Below are 21669 nucleotides of genomic sequence, written 5' to 3'. Positions count from 1 at the left end.
CCGTTTTTTTCACACTGTTTAAGGTTACCCTTTTGGGAACATCCGAACGATCGTCTGTTTATGTTTAGAAATCGAACATGGGTCCAATTTTTGAATTTCATCTGTTGAATAAGGTAGACGCTTTTTTTATTAATTTTTCTCAAAGGATCTTCGTTGATTACCAACTTACATTCTTGTGTTTATTGGATCCGTTTGCATATTATGTCGACAGATTGCTTACTGAGAAAGAGTTCCAGCAGCTACAGCTTGAAAGGACAGGAAAAGGTAGAGGATGAAGTTGTCACTGGTACCCCTCCTCCATATAGAGCGGACTCATACTACTCAAAATTCAACCATGCAGACCGGATCCGCAAATCCAGCAGTCAGTATTTTACAGCCTCAAAGAATCAGATTGACAACGAACAGTTCTGGAAATCTATTATAGGGGGAGCCGTGTATTTCAAGGGTCACGACCCACTTTTTGGTAACGTTATCGCTGCGGTTTACCAGTCTCCTAGGTCCAAGAAACTGAATAGTGTTGTGATCTCAAGACATGGACAGTCGGTAATTATGGACATCAACATCTCCAAGAATTCTGTGTATTACCCTGCCATCAACAACTTGAGGACTAAAGAAGCAAAGAAAAGTAGAGTGAGAAAATGCTTGGCTGTGTCACTTTTAAAGGCCTATTCTGCAATCGATCGTAATGTTGTTGATAGCATGCTTCATCATGCAGATCTACCCATACAATTTGACTGGGACGAAACTATGGCAGGGGATTTGGCCAGCAGAATGCAACTAATTAATACCAAATCACCCACTGATATTGGTGACTATTTGCTGTCGTTGGGCTACTTCAGAGATTGTCAGAGAACGGAAACCCATATGATTGATGTTGTGTACCAAAATCCTATTGCCAAAGCCGATGATCAACTTATTGACAAGAACAATATGCTAGCCTATTTGCTTGGTGAGCAAATAGAACACCTTTTCGATCCTCTTTTAGAATATTCTCCAGAACCAACAGAAAAGGGATATACTGCCCCAGAAACACCACCAGAATTAACCAAACACGTAGGTGGCGATGACGATTTTCTCGTGAAGTCCATCTGCATTGAGCTGGTCAACTTTCAGACCAATTTCACTGTTTCCCTGGTCCAATTCCTACAGAAATTTCTTGTGCCAATGAGAGTACATATACTCAAGGGTGAAATTAAAGGCTATACTACGGGTAGATTGAATCAAATATTTCCTCCTACCATCGATGAAGTCACTAGGATCAACTGCATTTTTCTCGATATGTTAAAGCTGTCGCAGCCTTATGGAAGTTTTGAGCTTCTAAAGGCGTGCGGAACTACCATCCCTTACTTTTACAAAGCCTGTATGAGACACGAAGCTGCTACAAAAAGATTCACAGAAGAATATGAACAATTTGTCGCCGACTTACGACAATTGGGTAAAGAGGACTTGTTGACCTACGACGGTAAGACGATTCAAGGCATTATGACATCCTCTTCGTTAAATCTCGTTAAGATCCAGCTCATTCTACAGAGATTGATGGACGCAAAGAAGTGGAATAAATGTTCCTACGATGAAAATGGTGAAATTGAGAAACTATTTCACTCTTGCAATGATACCATTGTGTCATTTGCCAACGATAAACTCAAACCGTACAGCCATCGTATCTTCACGCCCACGGGCAAAATTCTTACAGAATTGGCTAGTAGTTGGCCTACAGAATTACAGTATGGATGGCTTAATAGGAGGGTGGTCGCCATATTTGATGCCGAAGATATGTTGATCGATGGCGTCAAAAACAGAGGAGCCTTAATCATTTTTAGTGACCACATATTACTGCTTGAGATTGATGATGAGGAATACTACTATGAGCTCTGGAGTGCCAACAAAAAACTAGATTCTTCCAGTAAAGAACACGTTCACCGTCCATCGATTTCTGATGTCTTGATGCATTCCCTTATCAATGAAGTACCAGTGAATGGATTACCACATATTAAAGTGAAGAACTGGTGCAGAATTGATGAGGTCACAGCAACGCACTATGACTATGGAAACGATTCCTATGTGAGACTTTTCAATAAGAACTTTGTGGGTCAGTACAGAGTGAATAAATATTCAGGAAAATATTTTGTCGACATCATTAGAAAGGCACAAATTTTGAACAAATCACAGGCATTCCACTTATTTCGAAACGTTGTTGACAATAACACTCTGTATTACACTGCTCACGAGTTCAACAGCTATGTTTCCGAGGACGTAAAATCTCCGATGTTGGTGCTTTTTAACACCCAGTTTAATCCTGCCATTTTAACCAAATACAGCATATTTGGCTTTATTACTCTCAATTTTTCCAAATCTGAAACAATTTTGATGGAAGGTATGAGTGCTACAGCGCCGAAGTTCCAGCATATTGTGCGCGTTCAACAGCTAACAGAGGCGCTTGCCCAGAAGGTGATACAGTTGCTGGCAGACTACACAACCTTGAGCAATCCTATTCTGAGAGATGAAATAATTTCAGATACAGAAATTGTGGTTGCAGATGCTATAAGATTTCTTGAAAGGACCGATAGGATGGATGAGAATGAACATATGGACATTATACACAGAGTGAAGAATGTGAAAAGAGAAAGCACAGTGACTGAGGAATTGAGAATGACCAACTCCAGATCGAGTACATTGGATGTCTTGATGAATAACGAAGGAAAAAGGACGAGTTCGACGAGAATCTCGAAGAAGAACCAGATTAAGAGAAGAAGAAGCGCAAGACGATCTTTCATCGAGAAAATATTTGGGAAAAGAAAGATGATTTCTCAACCAGAGGCCCATTCCATCGATAGGACTACTATTTCAAGACCGATGACCATTAAAATGGCACCAGAGAAAGTAAGAAGTGCGGCTGGTATTGCAGCACCTAAAAAGGAAATATCACCTAGCGACGCTGATATCGGAGTGGAATCTTCAGAGGTAAAGGATTACAAGACAGGCGAAGAGACTGTGGCGACTGCCTCGGCTTCAGCAAGTCTGTATGTGAACTCACATTTTGAGTTTCCAGTAGAGTCGGGAGTTGAAACAGCTTTGGAAGCCAAGACTACCGATAAACAGACTGTTAAAGTTCTTCGTCCTCCTTCAATTATCCAGAATAATGAGGCTCATCGAGGAATACCGCAGAGGGTACCTGCTATACCATCAGCGGTCACCACAGCCTCTCCGAAACTAGAGGTAGCATCTGTTTGTCTTGCGGCTGCCCCTGCTCATAAGGGTGTATCGGACTTCAAAACACCTTGCACCCGAATACATAGAGTTTCATCATCAACTCAGATTTACCGACAACTAAGAGATGAGAACTTTCCAAAGTTAGGGTTGTCTCCACATCGGAATCAAATTCCAATGAAACTGAAAAAGCCACCACCCACGAGACCCGACCGGGATTCCCAGGGAAAAGCTGCCAATTTGGAAATGCAGTCTCTCTATCCCAACGAAGATGAGAATAAGGAACATGTGCATAGACCTCCTGTGAAGCAGATAGATGCTTTGCAGAGATCTGAATCGTATTATGACAAATTCAAGTTGGCTAGAGGAATGCAAGAACAAACGGTTAAATCCGAGGGAATTGCACTAGTTTCGGATGTGAAGCCATCTGTTCTTACTCAAAGTTCGATCATATATTCTCCCAGTGTACGAGCAAAATTGACGAGCTTGGCCAATAATGATAGAAGAGTGGATGGAGATAATTGGACCTGTTTTACCAGCAGAGAAAACACAAAGCCGAATTTGGCTGTGGAAACCATTCCAGAGGAGCAGTTCTCGGAAACGATGGATGACGAAGAAAAACGTTTTGATGATAGCCTGAAGGATGGACATTCATCTACCGTGAGACCCTTTGAAGCTAATAACAGTTCCTCAGGGGATAATGCAACTTTGAAGAGTTCTCCTCAATGGACAGAGATTGGAGTTAACACTATTCTAGATGGAAACGAGTCACAAGCTTCGAGATCGGATGATCATACGCTTGCATCAGTTTCGATAGACCTAGTGAAAGATATTGAGGGATACGTGTTTGACTCAGAATCTTTTTTCGACGAGACGGATGATAAGAAAGAATCTGATTCCGCTGACGAAACATCTATGTGCTCAGCATTGGAAGATCTTAAGGACACTTCACAGGCTGGAATAATTGTTCAATTAGCCGATGGGAAATTACTACCTTCTGATTCGACCACGAGTATTTGCGATTTGATTGGAGACGATTCTTATGATTACTTGGGACACATTTTAGCCGGCGAAATAGCCATAGGAGACGAAACTATATGTGGCACGAAAATTTCAGAGGTTAACGAGACTATAGACTCTGATTACAATAGAGCTTATTCAGAAAGTTTGAGGGAAAGCTCATTTCAATATTTGGCCAGATACTTTGGCAGCCGTGGGAGCTTCATTGGCGAGACGAATGGCTCTTTCAGAGGGGAGTCCAGTGAAACGGCCCTCTAGGTATATAACATAATTTTTCAAGTTAATCGAGTAAGTCAAGAAGGGACTGAAAAATTTCAGATTCATTTCAATTTCTTCTGTAGTTTCTGTTTTTTTACTGTCATCATTACAATATGTCAGAACTGCACAACCTTTGTTATCTCGGAGAGAGACCGATAACCAAAGAGAACTATCTTGATAAGCTTAGATTGTTGCTCAAGAAGGGTGTCCCTTCAACCTACACCGTAGAGGACGCATTCGCAGAAGAGCACGGACTGAAAGAGGCTATTAAGGGATCCACCACTACACCCTTGCATCTTATATGCGAATCATTACCGAAAGATACAAGCAGGGAAGAAGAGGATATCATATTAACAATGATAGACGAACTCTTTCTCAATGGGGCTGGCTGGTGCCTTACCAACGAGAAAGACGAGACTCCTGGATGCGTATTGCTTAGAAGAGGATTACACGGAAGTAAATACTGGCAGAAGATGGTGGATGCAGGAGTAAGGGCCGAGTTATTGTTTAGGAGGTTAGATGATGATAAAATTGAATTCATTGACGAGATAGAGTCCGAAGAGATTCCACAGTTAGTGGAGGCTGATACCATCGAAGGGATGGATAAAGAAGTGGCGAAGAACAACGCTGGTTTGAAAGAAAAGACAGAGGTACTTGATAAGGATCCTACCAATACCACTTCTTCCTATTTGAAAACTAAGCTCGCATACAAGGATGGGGCATTAGTGACGAACGAAAGATGCGATGGTGTTATGATGCAGTGGGAAGACATACTAATGAAGGCAGGATGTAACTCCTTGTTTAAAAGCATCGATGATCCCAAAGAGGTAAATATTCTCAATATTGGATTTGGCATGGGTATTATAGATTCAATGATCCAAGAAAGAAATCCCACTACGCACTACATATGTGAGGCACACCCAGACGTTCTCCAGAAGATGAAGGAGGATGGATGGATGAAGAAAAAGAATGTCGTCGTGTTAGAAGGTAAATGGCAGGATACTGTGCCACCATTGTTAAGCCGTGGTATCTTTTTTGATGGTATCTACTACGACACTTACAGCGAGCATTACCAGGATATGCTAGAACTATTCGATATGATAGTAGGACTTTTGAAGCCTACAGGAACATTTTCCTTTTTCAATGGCTTGGGAGCAGACAGATTGATTTGTTATGAGGTGTATAAGAAAGTTGTGGAAATAGATTTGGATATTTACGGATTATCGGTGAAGTTTAATGAGATTAGACCACCCGAAAATGCGCTTCGTCCAGCCCAAGAGGATGATTCAGTTTGGAAAGGTATAAAGAGGGCTTATTGGAAATGCCCGACTTACTACCATCCGGAAGTGTCGTTTGCTTAAGCATTAAAACCAGTATAGATATATAGAAAGGTATAGAAATAGATCTCAAATATCTTTCACGTCACTGAGATTTTGATATCGCGAGTCGAACTTTTGAATAGTTGCAACTATCCATTAAGCATCCATAAGAGAGCATAACGGTGCTACATTTGACTCTTGCTGTTAATAGATTGGCCATTACATGCTGTCGAGGATTTCCCAACTTAGCAAAAATCTTACCGACGAAATATCTCGATTCAACGACGAGGTTAGCAGTGCTAGGGTCACTAAACAGCAGCAAGACGGAACTGTTCAATCACTCGACCCTGAAAGAGCTGCTAAGATTATGAGCATCGAGACTCCTGACCCGGCCACAATTACGAAACCCAGTGAAATAGATCAAGAGGATAATAATAAAGGCGACAATGTTACAGAAAACATCAATGGGAATGAGAATATAAGCGGGAAGGAGGCTGAAGCTGCCAATTTCGTAAAACCAGAGAGAGAATCATCTGTTAGCTCAGCAGAGAGTGAGAAGCCATCTAACGGTAGCAATTCTCGTCATGCCGGAGTTCACGGAGTCCAGAAATTGTATGTTTCCGGAACTAAAGTCAAGTTCTCGGAGCTACCCAATGAGATTGTCCCGTTACTTCTTAAGTTTTCAAAATATGAACGATTGTATCCGCAACTATATCAGGCATACAAAGTGGAAAAGGAGAAGAGCGTGATTATTAAAGGATTTGAAACAGTTTTGAAGGAGACTACTCCTTGCACTGGTATTAGCGAGATGGAGGTTTTTAAGGAGTATTTAGAGGGTCTTTCTAAGAAAGCTGACATTTTAAGTCAGCAACTTAGAGAAAAAGCAAACAGTGCCTCTTCATTGAAGAAAGAAAAGGACTCTCTATTGAAAACAGTTAATGAAGTCAGAAATGAGAACAAAGACTTTAAAGATCAATTGAATAGCGCCAGAGAGGAGATAAAGGGTATAGAAAAGACGAAGGAAACCTTAGATATTGTTCAGAAAGATAATGAGAGGCTTGAAAAGGAGATCAGAAAGCTTAAGCAGGAGAAAGAGATCCAGAAATCCCAAGAGGACAAATATAATGATGACGAGCCAGCAAATGCTAAGAAAACTGAAATTGTTCTTTCTGAAAATTCCACATTGGAGACTAATAATGAATCCTTAGAGTTAATAATTGCAGATTTGAAGAAGCAAGTGAGTGCAAATCAAGAAGAGATTGAAAACTTGAGAGATATGCTTAGAGATGTTGGCGACGAGCTTGTAGAGAGTCAAAAGAAAGTGAAAAGGCTTGAAAATGGAGTTGGCGAGTACCAATTGGAGGAGAAAATAGATGCAAATAATGCTGAGTTAGAGATTTTGCGCATTCAGAATGCCGAGGCATTGAAAGACTATGAGCAGACGAAAAGATCATTGACTAAGAAGTATCAAAGCTGTCTTAATGAGAATGATAAGCTCCGGAAACAGCTGGATGATGCCGAAAAAGAGAAAGAGAAACTCGATAGAAAGATTAACGATTTGCAGGAAGAGAGCCAGAAATTTCAAAGGGAGGCTAATCAATCTAATACTTTCAAAGAGAACGGAGAGAAAAATATAGCTCTCGTTAAGGCAAAGGAGAAGGAAATCGGCGACAAGGCAAATAGAATTGAAATACTACAAGAGGAGAAAGACAAACTAAACGAGGCTCTAGTTGATCTAAGAGTTCAAGTTAAACAACTAGAGTACGAAACTAAGATCAGTGTTGATTCCAAAGAAAAGATAGCGAACCAACTTAAATCTGCCAAAAGCCATCAAAACGAGATGGAATTAAGGATGAATAAAGTGGCTGCCGAAAACAATAAACTTGTTAAGAAGATTGAGGAATTACAAGATAAATATAGCGAGGCCAAGGATTATAAAACGACGAACGACACGGAGGTGGATTCGCTGAAGAGAAGAATTGAGGAGGCTTTGATGAGAAGTAAGGAATACGAGAGCAGAATAGACGTTCTAGAGGAGGAGCTATCTCAATCCAGATCGATGTTACAGGAGAGAACCAGAGAGGCAGGTACGATGAGAAAACTTGTAATGGATACAGAGCAAAATAGAAACACCAAGATCCAGGAATTAGAGGCTAAGTTGGATGCAGCATTAGAGGAGAAGGATACAACAGAAAGCACCAGCACAATTACTGTAAGGGAAAGTCAGAAGCTCATAGAGGAACTGAGGCTGAAGCTTCGAACCTTAAATAGCGACTGCGATCGTTTGAAGAAAGACAACGCCAATCTAGAAGCAAGTCTAAAGAGCAGTCAGACAAAACCGAAGCAGGCGACGGATGTGCCCACTTCTCTGACTGCATTCGGTAATGATCGTGATGACGATTATACACAGAAGATGACCGATGCTCTAAGGGCCTCTTTGAAAGAAAATGAGCAACGGCTAAGGAAATTTGAGGAGATCAACAAGGTGCTCCAGAGATCGAGCAATGATAATGCACAAAAATTGGTAAGAATGAACAAGAAGTACAAACTACTTACACAGCAGTACAAGATACTAAGATCTAGTGCTGCTTCTGGGGAGAAAGTTTCATCATACTCGGCCAGCCCCGGGGATACAGATATGTCTAGTGGAAGACGTGAGAGTATTGCTTCTTCGATCGAGGCACCTACAGTTCCAACTGGAACGCAACATGGAGACAAGGACAAGGAGAAATCCACCTACATTAAAAACGTGCTTTTTGGATTTCTAGAGCACAGAGATCAGAGAGAAATGCTTCTACCGGTGATGAAGGCACTTTTAGGGTTGGATGATGAGGATGAAAAGAAGTTCATGGAACTATTAAAGTAGGTTTATGTACAAGATTTATTCTATAATTGCAGGCTTACTGCTTACTGATCCTCTCCTTATCATCCATGTAGGAACGCAAAACTTCGGGGATAACAATAGTATCTGTTTGAGGGTCATAGAAATTCTCAACAATTGCTAATATGACTCTCGGAACTGCGCACGCAGTAGCATTTAAAGTATGAACGTATCTGAGCTTGCCATCTTTGGCGTCTCTGTATTGCGTCGTCAACCGCCTAGCCTGAAAATCTAAACAGTTAGAAACAGAGGTCAATTCGCCCCATGCACCTCTACCAGGCATCAGCGCCTCTATATCAATTTTCTTGTATGCTGGTGCACCAAGATCGTTGAAAGGCATGATTAACACTCTTGCTGTCAATCCAAGACTTTCAATGAATCTCATTTGGAAATTTGCTAACCGGTCAAATTCTTTCATGGAAACAGTTTCATCTCCTTTAACCCACGAAAATAATTCGACTTTAGTGAACTCGTGCACTCTATAGAGACCTCTAGTATCTCGACCAGCAGCTCCAGCCTCAGCACGATAACTACGAGAAACGCCTACATAATGAACAGGCAAATCAACTTCTTTAAATTCATGGTTTGAGAAAAGACCAGCCAAAGCAATCTCTGCAGTACCGGTCATGCATAGGCGATTGCTTGATGTATCATCAGCAGTGAGCTCATACACTTGCTTTTCATTATTTTGATCCCTTGGTCGAAAACCACAAGCATTGGTAATATCAGTTTTGACCATGGAAGGAGGAATAATCATTTTAAAACCGCAATTGCGGGCCAATTTCAAGGCATACTGTACAAGTGCCTGTTCTAATAAGGCAGCGTCTCCCTTGAGATAATACCATCCTCTACCAGAGACTCTAGTGGCTTCTCTAAAATCAACCAATCCTAATCTTTCCATAATGTCCTTATGATCGAGTTTCGTGTTTCGGGTGAGAGGGAAATCGTCTAGTTTTGAGTCAATAATCTCTTTGGTAGGATTAAGATATTTCACTAGCTTCTGCTTCGAGGCCACTGAGGTATGGATCAAATTCGGCAGCATAGAAGCCTCCGCCGTAAGTGCATCCTCTAATTCATTACACTTTTCGGAAACTCTCTCTAATGGCTCTTTAAGCTGCTTGATAACCTTGGCAGTGGTAATCTTCTCCTCTTTATGATCAACACCCTTCTTTTTTTCCTGAATAATAAGAGACTTCATTTGCTTGTTCATTATATTGAGCCTCTGTCTTGTGGCAAGCATCTCAGACCTAAGGTTATTTAGCGTCTCATATTTGTAGCAGTAATTGTCGGAAAGAGTGAAGGGCATCTCTCTGCGTTGACAGATATCTTTGAATGAATCGAAGTTCTCATAATAGTATTTTAGATCGAATCGAGGCTTTTTCAATGTATTTGTGGTTCTTAATTGAGTTGCATCAGTTAGTATGGAATTGAATCTTTTCTGTACCAGCACCTTGAGCCATGCACAATTACTTTTATACATTCCAACTAGCGACAAAGTAAGTCTATGGAAGTAATAAAACAAAAATACAACTACTTAATGGAATAGTGTGATATAGTACTTCTTTTTCAATCTTCATCTCGTTTGGGTGCGAGTGCTGCGAGCTCCCGGGCGGAATAGAAATCTGGTTACCCCAGATATGGAAATTGTTCGTTCCGGAAAATAAGCACCGCTAACAGTTGGATGTCAAGATTATACCGTAAGAGAAACCCACTAAAATAAGGTTGAAGAGAAATTCTAACTATCGTTGTGCCGAATCATAATCTGATTGCCCAAAATCCTCTCGGCGGGTTTCAACTGCTCCTCCAGACGAGAGATTGGTAACTTTTCTTTCTGTCTCTTTTCACTCACATTAATTTTTTCCTCTAGTTTTTGTACTACAGTTGCTTATCTCGATAACCTCACTTAATTCATACTGAACACCCCATACCTTTTTTTAAAAGCACCTTTTAACCAACATGTCTCTAGAAGGTGCTATGGAAGAAGAGAGGAGGCTTATAGCCCAAATCTTGGAAAGACAACAATTAAATGCAATGACTACCGACAGGGATGGCCGTCGTGATCGAACATTGTCCCGATCAACCACTCGTGGTCTCAGTAGATCTCTGAGTAGATCTTCAAGTTGGGATCCTGACGAGCATTTTATGATAACTTCACAGGATCCTTCTCTTCGATTGATGCCTGACTATGGAAAAAGTGACAGCGAAAAGGGTGATTATGACAATGAAGCCGTTCCCGGGGCGGATACTCATTATGGAGGAGACGAGACAAGTGAGGAGGAGCAAATAAGTGACACTGATAACGAATTCTCATATGATGATGATGGAAGTGTGCTACCAAATTATTCTACTTACACTGCGTTGGCTGCTGCATCGCCACCAAGTTCTCCCGGTATGAAGCATGTCTCTTTACAGAGAAACAGCAGTAGCAGAGATGGAAGCAGCGATAATATCAGAGGAAGCAGACCATCTTCTTCTATATCTCCTGTTCGTACATCCTCGAACAGAGGGACGTCATCACTTTATTCAACTACATTTGGACCAAGAATACATACGAAGGATGAAGAAATAGTTCATATTCATAATAGAAAGCTGATCAAGGATGCTATTCAGGCCGAAAAATTGGACGAGATGTTGGCAGCGGAAAGAGCTGCGGCAAATGCTAGAGCTATTGGTAGGGATGTGTCTACTGATTTTATGAAACAAGTGGAAGAAACGGCGGTAGAGGCTGGCACTCAAATTCACGTTGATCCTGAGAACTTCTACAAGAACAACCCCAAGAGAAAGGAGAAACTACAAGAGTATGCTAAATATAAAAAGAAACTTACCTCGTCTCCTGATCCAACTGACGGATTTGTCATTCCATATACAAATGACATTGAGGAGAAGATAGATTCAGAGTTGGCTAGAGTCTTGAACGAGAACATCAAGATTTCGGCCATAGAGACTAACTCGGAAACTCAAAGATCTGTTAGGACTATAACTAGAGGAAATTTTTTTGAGATCTTGATAGGGTCAGGGCTAAAGCATCCTAAAAGTTTCATTATATGTCTGGATTTCTCCGAAGAAAGCAAAAACGCTCTTGAGTGGTGTATAGGAACGGTTCTTGTGGACGGATCAGTTCTCTATGTGCTGAATGTTATTGAGGATGATGAGTATTCTTCGATGCAACTCAATGGTATTCAACCAAGGGGAAAGAGAAACAGCACGGCAAATAGAAGCAATTCAGTAAAAGGAAGAAAGAAGCTTTCGCAAAAATCCAGAGATAGATTGAGAGAAGAGAACGTCGAGCGAATCACAAAGGACATACTGTCACTTCTCAAATTGACAAAATTACAGGTTCATGTGGTGATTCAATCGTCGCATCATCCAATCCCTCGGCATTTTATATTGTGCGTGATTAAACATATATCCCCTACCTTGATTGTGGTAGGATCAAAGGGAGCCTCTGCCATGAAAGGTGTTCTTTTAGGTTCACTATCCAACTATCTCGTGAGAAAAAGTACAGCGCCGGTAATGGTGGTGAAACATAAGCTAAAGAAACTAACAAAGAAAGGCAAGCAGTTCAACAATAATGTTGGTACTCTTCACAGTTTGGCAGAAGCAAGAGTTGATTGAGGAAATAAATATACATAAATACAATGTATCGTAAAGAAATAACGACGGAATTATGCAAGGTATTGGTAGATAGATCTATCTTTCTCGTCTCTTTTCAAGTATTCTTTCTCTATCAAGTCTTCTATGCGTTGCTTGATGAAAGACGGCTGCGGCTTGAACCGATTTAGCAACTGCTTGATCACTTCATTTATCAATTCTTGATGCTTTAGCTCCCTTCTAGCCTTCATAATTCTCACAACTGCTGCTTCCGTCTCCATTATTCTAGACTTATTAATGATCTCCATCGTCTCACTCCTCTGGAGATCATCCTCCACTTTAGATCCAGAAGCGACCGTTAGCACTTTGATTCTTGTCTGGGGGGACTTAAAATGCTCGTTGATCTCAAACAGGTCCCCAGCGCAAATATCACGTGACATCGGCGTTTTCTTTAACAATCTAGATCTTGATGCAACTGATATTGATTGCAGATGACGTTTTAACTCGGGAACCGGTATTTGTGTGATTCCCTGAATTTCTTCAAATGTATGTTTATTTCTCAAATCCTCGCTGTCGTTGAAGCATTTTAGTATGACAACGGCGGCAAGTGTAGCCATATTAACTTCATATGTCTTTTTCGGATAGTGTATCCGAATATCAACCGTTCCAAAATTTGGAGCCCATGTGAGGTTTCTTCCCCGATGTTTGATATCATAAAACACCTCGTATTGATCTTTCAGAACCTGCAATTCGTCAGGGTATTGAATACTGTGCATACTCTTATTTATAGGCATAGGCCAGAAACTAGTTGTTAGGATGGACGAATCAAGCTCAAGCTTTCTTCCGTGGTTTTTCTGTCTAATCTCGGCACCTGCATCAGTTTCACCAACATCCTGACGAGCAAATCTATTGTTAAAATCTGAGCTGAGTTCCTGAGACAACTTGATGTCCCTAAACATGCCCTCTAATCGGGCAGTAAACGAGGATCCAATTTCTTGTTTCAACTTAGTGATCATATTCATCTCAATCTCACTAGAGAGAGATTTCTGCTGGAGAAGACGTTTAGCCAAATGGTTCTTGTAATATTTCTCAAAAACATCCTTGTCCTTAATGAAACGGAAAACCACTATGCAATTGTTCAATGTTTGCTCCACCTCATCGGATGACTTATCCTTGAGGGACCTTCTAATACAGTCATCGATGAATAATGAAAGATACTCAGCAGACTTGTTGTTGCTGTTGAAGAATGTAGAAAATGCAGCATCTATCTCTTCCAGTATGCCGATGTTATTATCAAACGATTTCTCGGCCACCAAGTCGTATTTGCGTTTCAATGAAAGAAAATTGTGGATCCACCTGATAGCATATCTTGTGGCTTGTTCCTTACTTGATCTGTGACGGACCACAAGTTTCTTACCATGAGCTTCAGCAATTATCCTTTTTTTCTCTTCTTCCTGCTTCTTTTGGGTTACTTCCTGTTCTAGCTGTTCATTAGAAAGTTGATTTATCTCTTCCCCGTTTTCAAGAATGATACTTCGAAGCCTTCGCTTCAACATCTCATGCTCCGAATCCACTCGCGTGATCAATTTGAACAACAGCTGTAGTAACGTATAATTATCATCATTAATCCAAAGTTTAAGACCATCAGTTTCGAACATCATAATAGATTCCAAGTTTCTCGATATAAGATCATTATCCATCAATTCCAACATCTTAGGTGCAGAGACATCGGGAAGATACATTTGGATACGAGACTCCTCATCCTGGATCAATTGGGTCACTTTCTCAATATATATGACTCCGGATCTCTGGTCAAGTAACTCTATCGATTTATCTTCAAAATATTCATGACTGGAAAGCATCAATCTCGGTTCAAAATAATGTAAGTAGTAATTTTCACCGTAATTAGCGGATCCACTAACAGAAGAAATATCGATATTAACAACCTCAGTAAGGGATTCAAACATATAAATGACTGCTTTGATAATGAACTTGTCGACTATTTCACCAAGGCGACTTCTGTTCAAGTAGTCAATTATGATAGTTATGATCTTATCTCCAATCTCATTGTTATTGTACTTGATAACACTATCCCTGAAAGCATTTAGGCCAACATCGTATATTAGTGGAAGATGTGACTCTTTCGCATACACACGATCCAAATACATTAGCACATCACTAATCATCCTCATACTAAGTAAATGGTCTTCCCATTCCTTATTTAATGCCTGTAAAAACTGACGATCGTCTATGCCCGATGAAGCCAGTTTATTTAATAGTCCTAGGCGAACCTGCTCGGAAAGACACTTACGAATCTGCCCCTCAACACGATCATAAAGTAACTTTCCATGCTTGCGAAGTACCAAATTGTACGCATTTCTATACAATTCCTCGAAGGAAAGTTTGGAAGCGTTTTTATGCTGAATCTCCTCAATGGCTTTCTGGAGAACTGCCCAAGATTTCTCTACATCAACCTCAGAAGATAGAATTTTTCTGGGTGGCCGAATCTTAGTTCTTCCTCTAGTAGAATTGGGAAGCATGGTGCCAATAACAGTTGCAAATATTGCAACGTTTCTAAGAAATTGAGACTATGAAAACACAGGCTTCCTCTTGTGCTCCCTACTATAAGGACAGAATATGATAGGTTTCTATTTGCGAAGCTTGAAATGCGGATATTATTGGCTCAGCGACGCGACGATTTTGTAGCCGCGTTTCAATACCATTTTACATGAGAATCCACTTTTTTATCTACAAGCGTATCTTTTCTTCTCAGTAATCCCATAGCTGACTTCTTATACAAAGCATAGTCATGGCTTCTGATATCTTAGATGTGCTCAATATTAGTGAGGAGACTCGTGTGCAGGGAAAAGAGCTCAAACAGCAGCAAAAGCATGAGCGGGAAGAAACGGTGGAGGCAAACAATAAAAAGCGCAAGATGAACAGGGAATTGTTCAACTTGATTGGACCAAACTTGCCACCGGTGGCACTACACAAACAGTCAGTCAAATTCAAGGATAAACTGAGCTCGCAGGAACTTACACACTGGAGTTGGAGATCGTTTAAGAATGGTGCAAGAGGTAAAGATAAATTAGTGCTACACCATTGGATTAAGAGTAAGGTTAAGACGACAGAAGAAGATACTGTGAAGGATGATGATGATTTAGAGGAGAACTATCAGTTTGAAAAATATAATACAGAACTTGATATTCCAGATTTCACTGAGGAATACTATAACGAGCATTTGAAAGATTTGGATGGCAACTGGAGCTATAATGAGACTAGGTATTTGTTTGACATTGCAAAGAGTTATGATTTAAGATGGGCGGTTATTGGTGATAACTATGAATTTGTGAAGGAAATACCTGAAAACAAGGAGGAGAAGGAAGAGAGAGAAAACGGAGGCTCTGATGCGAACCAAGAGATTGATAAGGATACAAATGAAGAGGCTATTAAGGATAAAATAGAGGAAAATGATGATGAGGCAGTTGCAAAACCAGGGCCTACGGAAGAAAGCTCTCTAGAAGATGCGGATGGTAGTGAAAATGAAAATGCGAAAGGTGAAAGTGAAGTTGCAGAAAAGCAGGATCAAGATGATGATAAAGCAGACGACGGAAAAGAAAATGCAGCTAAGATTACTGAAGAAGTTAGTGAGAGCACAAAGGCATCTGAGTCTCCCAAAAATGAAACACAAAAAGAGGCTAGTGAAGCGCTGGGCCAGAAGAAAGATACATCTAGTAGTGAAGGACGAACTCTCGAGGACCTCAAAGATCGGCTTTATAAGGTATCAGCAGTAATCTTAGAAAGCCAGTCAGACGCTGCTAAGGATGCTACGTTGATCAGAAATCTCAAGGCATTTGATAAGAACAAAGAGATGGAAAGAAGAAGTTACTTGACACATTTACTAGAAAGAGCACCTACAGAAATAGCAGAAGAAGAGTCATTGGTGATAGAGGCACGTAAACTTGAGTTGGCCGCTAAGAAGATGCTGACCGAAAGGGCCCAATTACTTCAGTTATTGGACTCTCCTCAAGCTTCAGCATCCGTACAGAAATACATGACTTCTGCCGGGTTGACACAACTATACAACTCGTTGATGAACGCAGACAAATCGAAGAAACGAAAGCCGGAAGCTCCAGTGGCTCCTCAATTAGGGCCCAATGCTCTTCCGCATACTCAGCTTTTACAGGCACGTCAGCAGCAGGCCAATCACGGTGCTCTGTTGAAAACTAAAAAGAAACATCGTTCTAATTCCCCCACGTCACGTTTAGATAATAACGGAGGAAACAATGAGATTCAAGAGCTCTTACAATCCAGGCTTACACCTGAACAGATGGAAGTGTACGGCATAACAGTTCATGAGGAAAAAATTCAACCAGGTGTTGTTATTCGCTCACAAAAGCTTCCAAGCTTCAAGCCTGCGGTACAGAGCAAGATTAACGAGACTTTGAACGAGATGGGAATTGCCGTACGTCCTGTTATGCCTACTGCTAAAGTTTGTTCACGTTTTGACCGTTTGCTTCGTAGCATCGCTTCCCTGATTGACCTCAAGAAGCAGAGCGACAATCTCGAAACGGAGATTGGTCTCATTAAGAGACAGAAGAATATAAATTGATTTTGTATATTATTACAATCTGTCATAATTAACGCTCCAAGTTGATAGCAGTTCCGAACTTTGCGTAAAGTTGTTTTTTCAACACTGCTAATTTACCGTCAAGATCTTCTACCAACGACTCTAGTCTAGATATTTCATTGTCCAAATGGTCGTTCTCTTGCTGGAGCTTTTCCACAGCTTCTTCTTGTTTCAGTAGTATAAATGCATCACCAATTTTATAGTTTACCTTTTCGTCTTCGTCAAGAAGTTCAATTTCCATCGAGAGATCGTCCAAATATTCTTTTTCCGTCCTGTATCCTTTCAACTCCTCTGAAAGTCTGTCCTTTCTCGCTATGAGCGTAGAGAAATTGTTAATTTTCTGCTGATCTTCCCAGTTCACTTCCGTATTGTTCTTTTGTCCTTCAGGTAAGAGTTCCATGATTATGCTTATTTCAAATGAGTTACTGAGCAGTTAGTTGAAAGAAGAAAAGCCCATATCTAAAACGTGCATACATTTTTTTTCTCGAGCATCGTGAATTTTATTGAGCACATTTGAAGAATCCTTGGATCTCAGTCTTTTTCAGAAGTTCGCGAAACTGTCTCCGTTTCAGAGCTTTGTCACCCAAAGTTCTCAGCGCGTCAAGTCTACTTCATCTGAGCTTTTGACCGGCAGTGTAACCTTCAATGTCAGATACAGAAAATCTCAATTCCAAGGATATTCTTCGAAATTACTTGGAGAAAGAATTGTTCCAGGTTATTACAAAACAACAATTCCGCTCTCTCTTTAATAAAGTAGCGCGTCGCTCAGTTGACGACTCTATGGTGAATGAATTGTTTGCTTTGTTGAACCAACAAAAAAATCGAGTCATCAATAAACGCATTGATGATAATATTGAAAACTTGAAGCTTGTCAGTTACTACGATAGTAAGCATGTGGTTGAAACGAGTAAGATTAGTGATGACGAGTTCTCCAAATTGGTAGCATCCATGATGCTTTTAGATAACTCATTACGAGAAGATATTACTCAAGTGGAGAGTGAATGCAAAAATCAATTGAAGGAAATTAATAGGATAGTTGATAAGTTGCAGAAATGTAAATGCGATTCGTCAGATAATGATAAATCTCTTGGGAAACTACAAAAAACGTTAGAATCTATAGAAGGAGAACTCTTGAAATGATTATCTTCACACGTGAATAGAAGGGTCCAGCTGCAGGACTCTTAATGAATCTCCAATGTACTGGAAAGCTTCAAATTTCCAATTCAAAGTACAAGAGAGATGAATCATGTACCTGCAACCACTCTGCTCACCAATGGCTCCTGTCACGGGAGACGTGTTTATATATATAAGTCGGTGAATTCTCGAGTGAAGCAAAGCCATGGAGCACATAGTGCAGGGTTCGTGCGTGGTATAAACGTCATAATTGAGACAAAGATACTTATTAGTCATCGCGGTATCTTCATTCTGCTCTCTTCTTGACTGCTCCTTACATGCTATCTCGTTTATACAGCTGAGAATTGTATGTTTCATGGGATCTTGTTCAGATCTTTCATCCATCTTTAGCGACATTACTTGATCGGTTAGGTGATCAACGAAAATTGTCACAACTGGAACTTGCTTGTCCGTGTGACCATTTGACAGTTCAACTATCTGCTTCAAATACTTCATCACCGTATCTTCATCAAACTCCTTGAAACTTTCGTCAAGTTCTTGTAGCATTGGATTGCCCTTCCAAACCAAAGGCCAATACTTTTGGGACCATTCGAGGTTCAATTCCTTGCCATATGGCTTGTTGACGGGAATTCCAATTTTGTATACTATTGTATCATCTGCTCTAAGACATCGTTTTAGAATCTCTCGTAGTTGATTCTCTTCTATATCATCTTCAGGGCATATGACCACGTCAAGTAAAACTTTCCCCTTCTTATCAATTTTCTTTCTAAACCTTTTCAAATGCTTGATCTTATCTGCTGTATAGTCAAATCGACTCTTTGTTAACTTTACAATACTCGCAGATTGCGGTGGTTCAATCGTTGCAATCCAGTACAGTTCCAGCTTCGGTACCACCATACTTTGAGATAGTTGAATACGCTTAAACTTTTTATAAAAAACGTAATTGTCATAGTTGATGTTGTCTTCGGTCTTCAGGCTGATCATATCGAGATATCGCCGATCGATTAAGCAGCTACTGTCATTGGAAATTTGAAGTTCAACTATTGCATAGATTTTTCTCCCTCTCTTTACTTGTCGCATTCGCGTCTCTCAAAGTTCATCTCTTATCTCAGCTCTATTCACATGGCTCCATTGATATGCGTCTAAGAGAGTACGTCGAATCGTTCGTTGATTTACCACTGGAAGATTTGATCACTGGCTCGCTTTATCAAGAAGCTTTACGCATATTTGATGCTGTTATTCTTGTGCCATCGTCTGACCCACGTAAAATCCCCAGAAATATACAGTTTGCTGCGGAATATGAGGATCACGAGAAGTTTATCGATACCATAGTAGCGTATTTGATGAATGAGGATCAACAGGACGTTTTGACTTGTGGATATATTGATGGCGGTCAACTCTTGAATGTGTCCAGCCCTTTTGTTTGTCCTGGTGTCAACTTCTCCATTCAACTATTAAAAAGTCCTGCTTTTAAAGCAATACGCCATATTGTACCAGGTGCTCAAGGGTTCTTGCAGCTTTTATTTAACTACGATGGATATATGGGGGTCAATGGGCTCAAATTATGGGGGCCTTTACATGACTACAAATATAAACACGTCAAAAATGATTCTAGAACGGTTTCATATAGAGATATGCTCTATCAGGAGCCTGCAACTTTGAAAGGACGTGGTCCTCTTCCTGAAACCGCTCGTGAATGCCTTCGGGAGATTTTCCCAGACGAGATTCAAGTGGAAAAGAAAGCGCCTAAGCGATTCAGGAAGATCACCAAGATCTTGAAGACTGTTATGATCAATCATACCAAGAAACAATACGAGTATCCGTACATCTTGGAATCAGTCTGCGGTAACGCTAGTGTACAGGGCGACGACTTTCTCAAGATGGCAACATCTAAGAAATTTGTGGTGAGATTTGTTCTTATAATTGTTGATAAGGTGTTTCCTTTAGAGCATATTGGTTCTTCATCAAATAAGGCCGTGTTATTCACTAAGATTGCCGAATTTTTGCATGTTTCCCTAAGAGAGAAAGTTGATGTCAAGAATTTGGTAAGGGGATTGAAGATTGATGAAATATGCTGGCTAAAGCCTAGGGCAGATGTTAGAATGACTAAACCTGAATTTCTACGGGCGCAATCTATGCTCGAGAAGTACCTCAAGTGGTTCTTTGGAAGATTCATTAGCGGGCTTGCTGGTTCTTTCTTTCATGTCACCGAAGGCTCTCAAAAAAGCATTATGCTCTTTTATAGGCACAAAGTGTGGACCTCGATTTCCAACCGTTTTAAAGGAAGGTACTTTGTCAAACATTTGGATAAGTCTCTTGAATCCACCAATTCGTTAAAGTCATTTTTCGAAAACGACGATTTTGTTGCCAAATTGAAGTTTTTACCCAAGCCGAAAGGATTTAGACTTATAGCACCACCTTTTAAAGGTATTTCCCAGGAGCATTTCAGTTATATGGAGTATGAGAAGGATTATATGCAGCCAATATTATCGGTTCTACAGGCAGTTAGAGCTAAAAACGATGGTTGTATTTCATCTGTTAGTAATCTGATTATCAAAGTTTCCCAATTTAAGAAGAGACTGGTTAGTGAATTTGGATCATTCCCAAAGTTTTATGGACTGAAGTTCGATGTCAAGAGCGCTTATGATTCTGTTCCGCTTGACTTAGCGAAAAGGGTGGTACGCCAGCAACTTAACTCATATTCGGAAACAGAGTCGATTGTTGTCAGGCAGTTTCAAACTTTAGATGAGAAGAACGTAGTGACGTCCAGAAAGCGTCGCAAGGTGATGTCTGCACAAGTTGAAACCTTGGAGTCCGTAGAGGAATTGGCCTGCCGCAATGATAAGCCGTCGGTTGAGAAAACCCACCCAATAGTTCTCACTAAATCTGAGATTATCCGTTTTGTCGACGACCAACTTTCCAAAATGGCTGTCGTGTACCATGGAATAACCTATAAGAGGAAAATAGGACTATTCCAAGGATTTAACCTTTCCGGAATATTATTTGATATGGTTTACGATACTGTGCTCGATTATATTAAGAAAGCTACGCATACTGATACAGATGCTCATACTGGGGTTTTTAGGCTTGTCGACGATTTTTTGGTTCTCTCTACTGACGAACAGGTGATCCACCGGTTTAGAAAATTGATTTGCAGGCCAATACACGAATTTAACCTGAACATAAACCGTCTCAAGACAGATTGTTCTGATGAATCACTTACTTTCGTTGCTCTGGATATTAGTCTAAAAGATATCTCATTTTTGAAACCCGTGGACAGTTATATCTCGAATCCTGTCAATCTACCTTCCTTTGCTGCACTCTACAAGAGGCTTATGTATTCTTTCGAAATCAGGTTTAAGTCGCCAATATTTGCTTTCGCACATAATGAGATTCATGCCATTCGTGAGAATGTTCACCACTTAATCAAAGCTCAAACTCTTCGTTTCATATCATCATATCGTCTCATTAAGAAGCGTGATTGTTTCGTTCCAGAGCTGTTCCATTCATTCTTGAATGATATGTTCGGGTCAATTCAGAAAAAGCTCCCCTTTCCTAAACTGGCTTTGGAGGAAGATGATTTGAAACAGGACGTGTATGCTCTTCTCAGAAGTAATCGTGTATTATAG

At 40.4% G+C, this 21669-nt stretch overlaps 11 protein-coding genes across 11 annotated transcripts; 7 read left to right on the top strand and 4 right to left on the bottom strand.

Moving 5' to 3' along the window:
* Positions 1 to 201: 201 nt before the first annotated feature.
* FOA43_003318 (uncharacterized protein) lies at positions 202 to 4485 on the top strand (the record flags this gene model as incomplete). The annotated part of the gene is made up of 1 exon (XM_038923569.1): positions 202 to 4485. One exon carries the CDS (start codon positions 202 to 204, stop codon positions 4483 to 4485), a length of 4284 nt encoding a protein of 1427 aa, XP_038779497.1.
* A 113-nt stretch (positions 4486 to 4598) lies between these two features.
* On the top strand, positions 4599 to 5846 carry FOA43_003317 (uncharacterized protein; the record flags this gene model as incomplete). The annotated part of the gene is made up of 1 exon (XM_038923568.1): positions 4599 to 5846. The coding sequence occupies one exon, from the start codon at positions 4599 to 4601 to the stop codon at positions 5844 to 5846; it is 1248 nt and encodes a 415-aa protein (XP_038779496.1).
* A 181-nt stretch (positions 5847 to 6027) lies between these two features.
* Positions 6028 to 8670, top strand: FOA43_003316 (uncharacterized protein; the record flags this gene model as incomplete). Its single annotated transcript, XM_038923567.1, has 1 exon — positions 6028 to 8670. The coding sequence occupies one exon, from the start codon at positions 6028 to 6030 to the stop codon at positions 8668 to 8670; it is 2643 nt and encodes an 880-aa protein (XP_038779495.1).
* Positions 8671 to 8704: 34 nt separating this feature from the next.
* On the bottom strand, positions 8705 to 9991 carry FOA43_003315 (uncharacterized protein; the record flags this gene model as incomplete). The annotated part of the gene is made up of 1 exon (XM_038923566.1): positions 8705 to 9991. The coding sequence occupies one exon, from the start codon at positions 9989 to 9991 to the stop codon at positions 8705 to 8707; it is 1287 nt and encodes a 428-aa protein (XP_038779494.1).
* Positions 9992 to 10641: 650 nt separating this feature from the next.
* FOA43_003314 (uncharacterized protein) lies at positions 10642 to 12300 on the top strand (the record flags this gene model as incomplete). Its single annotated transcript, XM_038923565.1, has 1 exon — positions 10642 to 12300. One exon carries the CDS (start codon positions 10642 to 10644, stop codon positions 12298 to 12300), a length of 1659 nt encoding a protein of 552 aa, XP_038779493.1.
* A 50-nt stretch (positions 12301 to 12350) lies between these two features.
* FOA43_003313 (uncharacterized protein) lies at positions 12351 to 14816 on the bottom strand (the record flags this gene model as incomplete). Its single annotated transcript, XM_038923564.1, has 1 exon — positions 12351 to 14816. The coding sequence occupies one exon, from the start codon at positions 14814 to 14816 to the stop codon at positions 12351 to 12353; it is 2466 nt and encodes an 821-aa protein (XP_038779492.1).
* A 269-nt stretch (positions 14817 to 15085) lies between these two features.
* FOA43_003312 (uncharacterized protein) lies at positions 15086 to 16888 on the top strand (the record flags this gene model as incomplete). The annotated part of the gene is made up of 1 exon (XM_038923563.1): positions 15086 to 16888. The coding sequence occupies one exon, from the start codon at positions 15086 to 15088 to the stop codon at positions 16886 to 16888; it is 1803 nt and encodes a 600-aa protein (XP_038779491.1).
* Positions 16889 to 16916: 28 nt separating this feature from the next.
* FOA43_003311 (uncharacterized protein) lies at positions 16917 to 17306 on the bottom strand (the record flags this gene model as incomplete). The annotated part of the gene is made up of 1 exon (XM_038923562.1): positions 16917 to 17306. The coding sequence occupies one exon, from the start codon at positions 17304 to 17306 to the stop codon at positions 16917 to 16919; it is 390 nt and encodes a 129-aa protein (XP_038779490.1).
* Positions 17307 to 17551: 245 nt separating this feature from the next.
* On the top strand, positions 17552 to 18046 carry FOA43_003310 (uncharacterized protein; the record flags this gene model as incomplete). The annotated part of the gene is made up of 1 exon (XM_038923561.1): positions 17552 to 18046. The coding sequence occupies one exon, from the start codon at positions 17552 to 17554 to the stop codon at positions 18044 to 18046; it is 495 nt and encodes a 164-aa protein (XP_038779489.1).
* A 6-nt stretch (positions 18047 to 18052) lies between these two features.
* FOA43_003309 (uncharacterized protein) lies at positions 18053 to 19062 on the bottom strand (the record flags this gene model as incomplete). The annotated part of the gene is made up of 2 exons (XM_038923560.1): positions 18053 to 19009; positions 19057 to 19062. The coding sequence occupies 2 exons, from the start codon at positions 19060 to 19062 to the stop codon at positions 18053 to 18055; spliced, it is 963 nt and encodes a 320-aa protein (XP_038779488.1).
* Positions 19063 to 19176: 114 nt separating this feature from the next.
* FOA43_003308 (uncharacterized protein) lies at positions 19177 to 21669 on the top strand (the record flags this gene model as incomplete). The annotated part of the gene is made up of 1 exon (XM_038923559.1): positions 19177 to 21669. The coding sequence occupies one exon, from the start codon at positions 19177 to 19179 to the stop codon at positions 21667 to 21669; it is 2493 nt and encodes an 830-aa protein (XP_038779487.1).

The sequence above is a fragment of the Brettanomyces nanus genome, chromosome 4, assembly GCF_011074865.1.
Source record: "Brettanomyces nanus chromosome 4, complete sequence".
Taxonomy (NCBI): Eukaryota; Fungi; Ascomycota; class Pichiomycetes; order Pichiales; family Pichiaceae; genus Brettanomyces; species Brettanomyces nanus.
This window is presented reverse-complemented; position numbering and strand designations above follow the sequence as displayed.